The 10,818-nt window shown below is 57.4% G+C and overlaps 1 protein-coding gene and 1 pseudogene across 5 annotated transcripts; both read left to right on the forward strand.

Annotated features, from left to right (window-relative positions):
• Positions 1-6: 6 nt before the first annotated feature.
• On the forward strand, positions 7-10,573 carry MTG2 (mitochondrial ribosome associated GTPase 2). 5 transcript variants are annotated; one of them, XM_006921955.2, is made up of 7 exons: positions 7-774; positions 4,783-4,977; positions 6,321-6,468; positions 7,110-7,225; positions 7,816-8,034; positions 8,262-8,400; positions 9,097-10,573. In XM_006921955.2, the coding sequence occupies exons 1-7, from the start codon at positions 640-642 to the stop codon at positions 9,489-9,491; spliced, it is 1,347 nt and encodes a 448-aa protein (XP_006922017.1). In that variant the 5' UTR covers positions 7-639; the 3' UTR covers positions 9,492-10,573. The 5 variants fall into 5 exon arrangements, with proteins under 5 accessions (XP_006922017.1, XP_015452665.1, XP_015452666.1 ...); XM_015597179.1 differs by having other exon boundaries at positions 7-690; XM_015597180.2 differs by having other exon boundaries at positions 631-1,015.
• LOC112471087 lies at positions 4,219-4,337 on the forward strand (annotated as a pseudogene).
• Positions 10,574-10,818: the final 245 nt, after the last annotated feature.

The following is a 10,818-nucleotide window of genomic DNA, read 5'->3' on the forward strand; positions in this document are numbered from 1 at the left end:
GTGCGCACGAGCGGGTCCGCCCTTCGGCGCCGGGTTGCGGGCTGGGGGCCCCTCCCGCCGCCCGCGTGGTGAACCCGAAGTTGTTCAGACAAGTCTCTTGACCCCAAGTCCTAAGTACTCAACGTCTTTGTCGGCGTAATTATTACCGGCGCAGGCACATTTTGGTAGACATTTCATTAAACAGGAACGAAGTTCCACCGTAAATGCGCCTCTCGCTGAGGCGCGTGTCCCCGCGGGGTCACTGAGCCGTGAGCGGGATTCGCCGAGTGAGGTCGGGGTTTGCGGCCTCGGTTTTCGTGGCCATGGACCCAGGAGTCTCGTTCACAGAGGCCCGTGGGGGCAAGAAGGCGTCGCTAGCGGTTCCTTTCGGAAAGGCTTGGAGCCTCGGGGAAACAGGACGCAGTCGTTTGAAGTGCGGGCTCAGGCCGATCTGTTTCAGCGGAGAGAACGTCAGAAGTTGAGGGACGGACAGTTGCTTCCTTCGGAGTCATCCTCGCCTTGGTTCCCATGGCAGGTGGCTGTGTCTGCAGATTCCCGCTGCAGCACTGTGCCAGAGAGGGCAGAGGATGCAGTGTGGCTCTGGACAAGTGACAACCTCTCTGAGTCTCAGCCTCCCCCTGCTTAAAATGGGCATAAAAAATGTACAGGTCAAGAGTCAAGGCCCCATCGCATAAGGATAATTTAAGGAAGGTTTCTAAAGGCACTGTTGGAAGGGGACAGTGCCCGCAAACGGTAGAGGTGGCACTGGACTGGCTTCTATCCCAGACACTCGCAGTAAGAAACATTCAAACCTGTAGAGAATTTTTATGAGTTTATTTGAACCAAAGTGACGTCAATTGCCAGGAATCAAAATCTCAGAGGACTGAGATCTTGCTCTGAAGATGGTGGTTTGGCAGCTTATTTTATATATTGGAATCAAAGGAGGAGACGGAAATGGGGTGACTTGACATCCATCGGTGGTAGATTAAGGGAGAGGAGAAAGCAAAGCGGGGACATCCCTGGGGTCAGATAAGAGGTAAAACGGAGAGGCAGTCTTGTCTGACGAGGGTGGGTACAGGTAGATAGTAGCATTTACAGCACACAGGTGCTGGCCGTGAAGGCTCTGTGCTCTGGGGTGCGCCTCAGGTGTCTGCAGAAGAGCCCCCCCCAGCACTTCAGAGGCACGTGTGGGATCTTAGATGCGCAAAGACGACAGACAGGCTCACTTCAAGTAAAGACTGACCTTTGCCAAGGAAGCGACAGGCCTAGGACGTGACTGTGCCCCGACCCGCTCTCATTTAGGAATGTGTATGTTCAGACTGTCCTGTGCTGACTTTCTGAGTCGGTTGGGCCACCACGCGGCCTCCCCTGAGCTTGTCAGGATCAGTCTGTGGCCCCTGTTCTGTCCACAGCACCAGAGAGCAGGAGGGGCAGTCACAGAACCAGAAGAGGGCAGTGCACACAGGGCTTCCTCGACTGGGGGCGTGCAGCCTTCAGTCTAGGGGCCGAGGGGTGCAGGAAGCCCCCCCAGCAGGCAGCGCTGGAGGTGGGTCCGGAAGAGTGCCGGGAGGTCGCCCTGGGCAGCATCCCCCGTCACGGGGTGGTCGGGGTGGTCGTAAGGAAGGAATTTTAAAATGTCCATAGAAGGTCTGAGGAGCTTCCTGCCGCACCGTGGCCCCCTCCCCGCCCGCCCGGCCTTCACTGCTGTCCTGGCTTTTCCACGCCGCTGACCCGGCCGGTGAGCGAGCGCCCCGGGAGGAATTTGCGGTCAGAGGCCCCGCTGCACCGCGCAGACCGCCGCTGTCCAGCAGCTGTAACGGCGGAGCTGTTCCAGTCCGCGCTGTCCAGTACGGTCCCTCCTGGCCCCAGGTGGCTGTGAGCGCGTGAATGTGCCCTGGGTGACTGAGCAACTGAGTTTTTACGTTTTTAAAAGTTTTCATGAATTTAAACGTAAAGCCGCCTGTGGCTGGGGGTGTCCTCATCGGACAGCACCCGTATAGCATTAGGAGGAAAAGAAAGACCAGACAGTGCGGGACGGAGCTGACCGTGCCCGCCCGGCGAGGGGCCACGTCGCTCAGGGGCATGGGCGAGGGTGAAAAGTGGGCAAATGAGGCCGGACTCAGGTCTGCCCTCACTCTGCGGTCCATCCTCGGGCTTCGTGTCCCACCGGCTCAGCCGCCACGCGCCGCTGCTCGGTCTGTTGTTTCTTTCCCTTTAACAACCTGTTTTTGCGCCGCCCCTGCCCCTCCCACCCAGCAGCTGGGACCTCGGGGAGGTCACTTCGTCTCTCGCCTCAGTTTCCTCGGCGTTCTGGAGGTGTTAGGAGGACTGAGTCAATCCCTGAAAAGTACCAGGAGCAGCGTCTTGCAAATGGCGAGGTCAGGGTTGGAACACGCTGTGAAACTGACTCGCAGGGACTTTCTGTAACTGGCGTCACCCTCGGTGGCGGTGGTTCGTCAGCTTCACGTTCCGGTTGTTTACTGCTCGTGTATGAGAACGCAGCTGCTTTCCGTGTGTTAACCTCTAATCTGCAGATTTGCTCAGTGCATTAAATCTCAGCTTTCGTAGATTTCTCTGGAAACGGTCATCCCTTCTATGGTTTTATGTCTCCTTTCTTTGAAAAAGAACCTTTATCGCTGTGTCTGAAGGGCAGTGTTGCGTAGCAGTGGCGGACGGGGCGTCCTCGCCTGCTTCTCCATTCCGGGGCCCACAGTCGGGTCTTTCTCTGGTCAGCGTGCTGCCCGCCGTGGGCCTTTCGCACATGCCCTGTGTCGGGTCGAAGCTGTCCCCTTCCGTTGCTAGTTTCATTTCTCTAATCCCGAGTGGGTGCCGAGCTTTGCAGCCGCGTGAGATCGCCAGTGCGAGGCGGGGGCTGGGGTGCCCACTGCCACGAAGCCTCGTGTTCCAGGAACCAGCCGTCCTGGTGGCGGCGTGTGCTCCTTCCACACGGGGGACTCAGGTGGACACGCTTTGGTCAAGGATCGTTGGCACCTGTGTTCACGAGGGTCGCTGGGCCGTGATTTCCTTTTAGCGTAATGTCGGGTTTCCGAGTGGGCGGGGTAGCAGCCTCCGGGTCTGTCTCCTGCGAGTTCGTGGCATTGCCGTTGTTTCTTCTTCGAATGCTTGATAGAATTTACCAGTAAAACAGCCTGACTCTGGAGTTTTCTCTTTGGGAAGATTCTTTTATGACAAATTCCACCTCTTTGGTAGTTACAGGGCTGTTCAGCGTTTCTGTTTCTTCTGTGTTTTATTGGATAAGTTGCATCTCTCAGGAACAGGCGCGTTTTGTGTAAGTTAAATTTGTTGGCAGAAGGTTGATCGTCATGTTCTCGCGCCCTGTGGTGTCTGCAGGACTCGGCTGTTTAGTTCCTGGTGTTGGCGGTTTCCGCCCTTCCCTTCCTGACGGTTCCGGCGGAGCGTCTGTCCGCTCTGTTTATATTTTCAGCAGGTTGTTGTCTCTGAATTTTGTGTTGTTTATTTCCGCTCTTTATTGTTTCCTTCCTTCTGTTTACTTTGCTTTTCTCGTTCTTGATTTGGAACCTTAAGTGACTGATTTTAGATCTTTCTTCTTTAGTGATACGAGCATTTAGAGCCCCGGAAGCCCCCCTTATCCATGGTTTCAGTTACCCACAGTCAGAAGTTCAGACATATTGAAGGGAAAATTCCAGAAATAAACAGTTCGTGTTTTAAATTTCATGCTATTCAGAGTAGTGCAATGAAATGTCCCATCATCAGCTCAGTGCTGACTGGGACGTGACTCACCCCGTGTCCGGCGTCTCCACGCTGTGTACGCATCCTGCCTGACAGTCACTTAGTAGCCACCTGGGTTACGAGAGAGAGAGAGACCAGATTCACATGACTTTTATGATAGTATGTTGTTGTAATTGTTCTATTTTATTATTAGTTATTGTTAATCTCTCACTGTGCCTAATTCATAAATTAAGTTTTGTTATAGGTATGTATGTAGAGGTACAAACAGCATCTACAGGGTTTACACTGCCCGTGGTTGCAGGCGTCCACTGGGGGTCTTGGAACGCATCCCCCTGCCCCCACGGACAAGGGGCCCGCCTGCACGCGGTCCCCTGTAAACATCACTCGCTGCGCCCTTAAACCTGGTGTGTTACCCTCTCGTCATTCAGTCCAAAATATCTTCTCATTTGTCTTTCGATTTCTCCTTTTACTTATTGGATTATTTAGAAGAGTTATTTAATGTCCAGTTTGACCATTTAAGCTGCACAAGTCTGCGGCCATGCCACCCTGAATGAGCCCGATCCCGTCTGATCTCGGAAGCTAAGCAGGGTCAGGCCTGGTTAGTCCTTGGATGGGAGACCACCTAGGAAGACCAGATGCTGTAGGCGTAAAAAATAAAAAAATAATAGATTGTAAGCTGACAAGGTCCTTGCAATCTGTGAGGTCAACCAAGGGTTGCCTCACCTAAAAAATGAATAAATAAGTAAACAAACTACACAAGAAGCACAGTAGCATGCGAGTGAGTGGGTGCTTTTATTTTTAAGGAATTCGGAGTTCCTTGTTGGTATTTCTGTTCAGCGGATATTTGACCTTCCAGTGTTGCGGGAGGTTTTATGATTCAAGCTCTTCCCGCACAGGTCTCGCCCCCGCGTAGCACGTAGGCAGATGGGGGCCCATGGCCCTTCGAGGCTCGGGGTGGGAGTGGTGGGTGACATAAGAAGGGCGTGGTCATCAGCTTGCTTATTTGTTTCAACAACATACGTCAGGATTTTGGTTTGTTTGCTATTCCGATTTACACCAGACACCTTATTCTGCCAATTTGACTTTTGTTAGGGAGCCATGGTGCCTTCGAGGCTCTTCCTGGCAGGATGGCAGGCTGTATTGGAGGGCGTGAGGCACGGGCCGCTGCCCCCACGGGCGGTCCTCGGGCCTGGCCGGCTCCTTCCCAGGCTTCTTTCCCTCAGCCATGCGGACTGCACCAAGCACCAGGAACCCTCCAGGAAGAAACTGCTCTCCGAGAAAAAACTGGTGAGACTTCTGGCCGGCAGGAGTTGCCTGCAGCCTTCCTCTCAGAAGGCACAGGAGCTGTTTCGAGCTCTCATCATCTGGCCTTCGTTTATCCTGATCACGTTATCAAAGGGACACACGTAGGTCTTAAAAATGATGACGCGAAATGCGGGCCCCGTGCATCCAATCCTGAGCTGTCACAGGAACTACATACAGCAGCTCCGGGGAAGTGCCAGGGCGCCCATGCGTTGACGAGGCCTGGGTGCCATTTGTCATCGGGCTGTGTGTGGTCTGCGTGTGTTACAGATATTCTTGGCTGTGTGTGTATGTTTCTTAACGTAAGACGTCACTGGGGAGGGACCTCATGTAAAACTCGAAAGATGTATAATTAGAGTCAAGACGAGACGTGTTTGTGACCCATTTCAGACCCTTCATAATGGGGGGTCCAGATAAGCAGTGCCCCCCAGTGGAAACACTCCTTTGGCAGTGTGGTTCCTGCGTGGTTCCGTCTCTTCCCCGGAACATGAAAATAGAATCTAAGGTTCTCTTCCTACCGTGCTCGTCAGTGCCAGGTTGATTTTGATTACGTTGGCTTACGGTGAAGTTGCACGTTGAGTTCTGTAAGTAGCAATTCATGGTTTCTCCATATGGTGGCGCCAGAGAATCTGAAATGTTTGCGTATTTTCTTAAGACCTGCCCGTGGAGGAGCGGATGGAGATGCGGGTGCCCCAGCACAGGAAGCAGGCGGTCTCCTGGGCAGGATGTCCTGGGCGCTGGCCCCCTGACACCGCGCCCGGCCTCTCCGATGGCCAATGCCTGTGAACCGGGAACCCGCAGAGTTCTGCTTCCGCAGCCTGACCTTGCCTCCCTCAGGGACCAGGAGAGAAACAGCCTCAGATCAGGGGCTTCGTTCATGTCGCTCCACTTAAAAAATAAATCCCATTCAGTCAGGCCGCAGAAAATGTCCTTTCTGCACCGTCGGGAGCCCTGTGCTCATCCAGGCACGGTACTCTTGCTGCGCCCTCACGAACTAGAACTTGCCATTAGTAAAGACCTGTTATTCCAGGAATGTGTTTCTGTCTGGAAAAAGCTCGAAAGATGTGTTATTTAAGGACCATTTCCTTCAGGTCGGCCCCACCGTGGGCCGTGTCCCCCACGCCTGTGCTCTTGCCTCCCGGTGCCTGCAGAGTAGGGACGGTGCCCGCTGTCTCTCGTGTTTGCATTTTAGGAGCGATCAGCTGCACTGCTGTCCTTAGCTTCTCGGCTGAAGCGGTGCTGGGGAGGGAGGCTGCGTTTCCCAGGGCCGCTGGGATCTGAAGGGGCGGCGGAGTTGACAACCCTGGGGCGTGCTGTGCTCTCCGCAGAAGCGGCACTTCGTGGACTGTCGCCGGGTGCTCGTCTGCGGGGGACGCGGTGGGGACGGAGCGAGCTGCTTCCACAGCGAGCCGCGGAAGGAGTTTGGAGGCCCCGATGGCGGTGATGGTGGCCACGGCGGCGACATCATCCTGAGAGGTACGTGCCAAGGGGCAGCTCAGAGCAGGTTCCTGCGTCCACACCTTTGAGGCAGAGTAACCTTAGTGCAGAGCTGGATTCACGAATGGGTGCGTGGACGTCGTTTTTGCTAAACGTTGTAGATGGTCCCATTTAAATGATGTGCCAGAAACCAACTTCATAGTGGGTTGCGTGTTTTTTTAATTTCGGGACCACAGAGATAGTTTGCTGTCGGGATCTGTCTTTGTAGTAAGACCCCCTCAAAGGACAAGTGCCAGCAGGACAAGTGTCACTCCCAGCAGGTGCTGTGGCGGTCGATTACCTTTGACACAGCACAGACGCTCAGGAAACTGGAACCTGCGTCAACGTCAGAACATAATCAAGTGTCGCTGTTTTAAATTGTAAACATTCGCAACATAAAGTGTCACTATTTTTAATTGACGGTATTATGGGTAATTTTGAAGTTTTCAGAAATTGCAGTATTTTTTGAAAGAAGATAGGAATTTAGCTTTCAAAATAGCGCGTAGCTCTGTGGCTTGCGCTACGGTCCGAGCGCGTTTCCGAGCGCATCCCCGAGCATCCCCGAGCATCCCGGGGCTGCACGGCGGGGGCCGCTCTGTCTCTGACACAGAGGACCACGGGGCTCTTGCTCTGACTTTCAGCCGATGGGCAAGTCAAGTCGCTGTCGTCGGTTCTGTCGCAGTACCGGGGTTTCCACGGAGAGGACGGCGGCAGGAAGAACTGCTTTGGGCGAAGCGGCGCTCTTCTCTACATCCGGGTCAGCGCACCCTGCTCCCCTGTTTCCAGGCCTTTGGGCACCTCCTGGTCTGCGCTGTGGTCTGGGGAGCCCTCCGCTTGGTGTGCACAGCTGTGCCAGCGAGGCAGACCCGGACCAGACGTGCTGACCTTATCCACGCACACGTGTGGCCCGTTCAGTCACAAGATTGTCGCATTTTCACAAGAGGAAACCCACACCCTGTCCCCTCTCGCCTGCCCAGCCGGGCCGCCCTCTGCCCCAGTCCCTGCCCCCCAGCCTCCAGACTCCGGCCCCAGGCCCCCCCCAGGTCCCCGGGCCCCCCGACTCCTGCCTCCAAACAGCTCCTTCGAGCCAAGAGCGGACTCCTTCTCTCGAGCTGCCACAGCATTTCCGATGCTTCAGGTCACCCTCGAGTTTCAGAAACACTGCGGGTGTCACCAGGCCCATAACACCTGTTGAGAGCTGGGACCGTTCCGGTGCTCCGTGGCTCTGCAAAGGGGCGCTTAGCTCTGCGCCCGCTGCCCCCCTCCCAGACCGGCAAGGACACTGGGTCCGGCCACTCTCCAAGCTTCCCTTTCACCCGTAAGCGTAAACACGTCGCTGTTTTCCAGGTCCCCGTGGGCACCGTGGTGAAGGAGGGCAACGCAGTCCTGGCTGACCTGTCGTGCCCGGGTGACGAGTACATCGCCGCGCGGGGCGGGGCCGGAGGAAAGGGCAACCGCTTTTTCCTGGCCAACGATAACCGCGCCCCTATGACCTGCACCCCCGGCCAGCCCGGCCAGGAGCGCGTCCTCCTCCTAGAGCTCAAGACCATGGCCCACGCTGGGATGGTGAGTGTCCCCTGAAGCCCGGGGGGAGGGGTGGCTCGTCACACACCGAGTTTCTGCTGGTAGAACATGCCACCAGCCTGGAAGAGAGTGACAGCTAACCTTTCTCCAGCTGGCGTCCTGTGGCTTTGGACAGGAACCGTGCCCTCATCTGCCCAGTTCCTGAACTGAGACGCGCCCTGACCTCTGTCCCCAACCGGGGACAGGCTGAGCACCTCCCTCTCTTCCAGGTCGGATTCCCCAACGCGGGGAAGTCCTCGCTGCTCCGGGCCATTTCCAACGCGAAGCCCGCCGTGGCCGCCTACCCGTTCACGACCCTGGGCCCGCACGTGGGCATCGTGCACTACGAGGACCACCAGCAGGTCGCAGGTAGAGCTCCCAGGGCCCCGCAGAGGGCCGCGGTAGAGTGCGGGCAGCTCGGGGCGCCACTGTCCTGGTGCAAACCTGTGGTTCCTTCCAGCTCTGCTCCCCGCCCCGCCCCCCAGGCAGCTGCTGGCTAGAGCCCCAGGAGGGATTTGCGTTTACTCGCCAGGCCAGTCGAGAGCTTCTGCCTTCTCGCTGCCTGTCTTCTCCTCCTTGATCTGTGGGGGACTTGGCCGTGTCAGCCGTGCAGACGTGCGATTTTAAAGCTTGCTTTGTACCATTCTGACGGGAGGAAACTTCTCTCAGAAGATAATGTACCCATTAAAAATAGTAAGCCTGCTGCTAATGTTATTCATATGGCACTTTACATTCCCGAAGTACTCTGAAATAATTTGTATCGGTAATCAAATTATTCATAGATTGCAGGAAGCCATTTCCCCCTTTTTAAGTCATTTTTGAAGCCAGAAAGACTGGAAGGTATAATTCCAGTGAATAAATATTCCTTATTAGATTGATCCGTTATCATGCCTGTCACCCAAATATTTCAAGACATTTTGTAAAACTCAAAACTGAAATGCCTCGGGTGGCGGGTGGCCCGATGAGTCACCGCGGCAGGATGTGAGCGTTCCTTGAAAGGGAAGTCTCAGGGAGCGGGCCCAGAGGCAGCCTGGGTCCCTGGCGTCCCCACCCTGTCTCCCACAGTGGCCGACGTGCCGGGCATCATCCGAGGCGCGCACCGGAACCGGGGCCTGGGGCTGGCCTTCCTCAGGCACATCGAGCGCTGCGGCTTCCTGCTGTTCGTGGTGGACCTGTCGGCGCCCGAGCCCTGGGCCCAGGTGGACCACCTGAAATACGAGCTGGAGCAGTACGAGGAGGGCCTGTCTGAGAGACCCCACGTCATCGTCGCCAATAAGATCGACCTCCCTGAGGCGCGAGCCAAGCTGCCCGAGCTGCGGGCCCGCCTGGGCCCGACGGCCATCGCGCTGTCGGCGGCTACCGGGGAGAACCTGGAGGAGCTGCTGCTGCGCCTGAAGGAGCTCCACGACCGCCACGTGGCCGCCGAGCTGCAGCGGGGCCGCCAGCCGCTCAGGTGGTAGCGGCGGCTCAGAAAGACCAGGGTGCAGGCGCCGCCTCCGGTCCCGGGCGGGACCACTTGCGCCACTGATGGTCTGCGCTGACCAGTGCGCCGAGGTGGACGCGCCCTTGACCTTGGCTCCCTGATGAGCGGGGCTGGAGCCAGCAGCGCCAGTCCAGCGGGAGCGACCGTCACGGATGGGCGATTCCACAACTGTCCTTGCCCCGCAGAGCAGCGGTTCTGCAGGGTGTTCTCGGTGCCGTCTGCAGGCACCGCGCCCTGCTCAGATGCCACCGTGTGAAGGGAGCAGCGGGGGTGCCGCCTCCCCTGTCGTCCCCAGACCGCGCCGTGCTCCGTGGGAGCCAAACGCGCCCAGTGTCTGACCGCGGGCCTCGCGGCTCCGACAGGCGGTGACAAGCAGCCCTGCACAGCCGTCAGAAGCCGAGGGCGAGCAGGGCGTCGAGGGGAGGTGCTGGGCCACATCTGTGCAGGCCAAGCTGGGTCCCCGCCCAGCCTGGCTGCAGGGAGCCGAGGAGACTGCTGGGCCCTTGCTGGGCCACCACCTGCCTTACAGCTCCCTGCGGTCAGCTCAGAGAACGCGGTGGGGACGAGGCCAGCGTTCGTCCAGGGCTGATTTTTCCTTTCCCGGCTGAGTGACGGCCGCTAAGAAGCCAAGCATTCAGGAAGCAACCCGTTCCGCAGCGGCTCGGGGCTGCGTGCCGGCGTCGAGCGCGCGTCTGCCCCAGGCCCGCTGACTGCAGGCGGCCCGGTGAGGCCGGCTCAGCTGCCGCCAACCCGATCGCCCAGCAAAACGCTCTGGGACTTCTGTTTCCCCCGGATTCGGTCCGATGCTCCTGACCTGGCCCTAGGGCCCTCGGGAAGGCAGTGGAGGGGACGAGGTCACGAGGAGGAGGGGGTCGGCAGCATCTTTCCTGGGCGTGGGGGCTGGGCTCAGCTTGGAATCTGCACCCCCGTGACAGGCGCCCGTCCCCCGCTCCCGGTGCGATGTGCGGTGATTGCAGAGGCCCTTGGTTCTAGAACCAGAGGCGGCCTCTGCGTCAGCCTGGTTTCTTAGAGTAAAGCCAGGTCTGAGTGCACGAATTATCCATGGCCTTTCATCTTTGTCACTGCGTCCCCGACACACCCTCTGCGGAGGGGGGACTCAAGATGGAACAGCCGCAGGCAGCGGGAGCACCCTGGGGTCGGGTCTCTGTCCTGTTCCTGGCTGTGCCCCCAGCAGCCTCAAGACGTGACCTGGCGAAGGCACAGCAGGCACTTGCAGATGGAACGGTGACTGGCGGCTGGTGTCGGGTGTGTCCACGCTTTTTACTTTGAAGACATTTGTTAAA

The sequence above is a fragment of the Pteropus alecto genome, unplaced genomic scaffold, assembly GCF_000325575.1.
Source record: "Pteropus alecto unplaced genomic scaffold, ASM32557v1 scaffold45, whole genome shotgun sequence".
Lineage (NCBI taxonomy): Eukaryota > Metazoa > Chordata > Mammalia > Chiroptera > Pteropodidae > Pteropus > Pteropus alecto.

Excerpts from the sequence above, each read along its gene's own strand:
- MTG2 (XM_006921955.2), top strand. The coding sequence starts at position 640 with ATGTACAGGTCAAGAGTCAAGGCCCCATCGCATAAGGATAATTTAAGG. Across the intron at positions 6,469-7,109 it reads CGGCGACATCATCCTGAGAG|CCGATGGGCAAGTCAAGTCG; the intron begins GTACGTGCCAAG and ends TCTGACTTTCAG. Across the intron at positions 8,035-8,261 it reads CCATGGCCCACGCTGGGATG|GTCGGATTCCCCAACGCGGG; the intron begins GTGAGTGTCCCC and ends CCTCTCTTCCAG.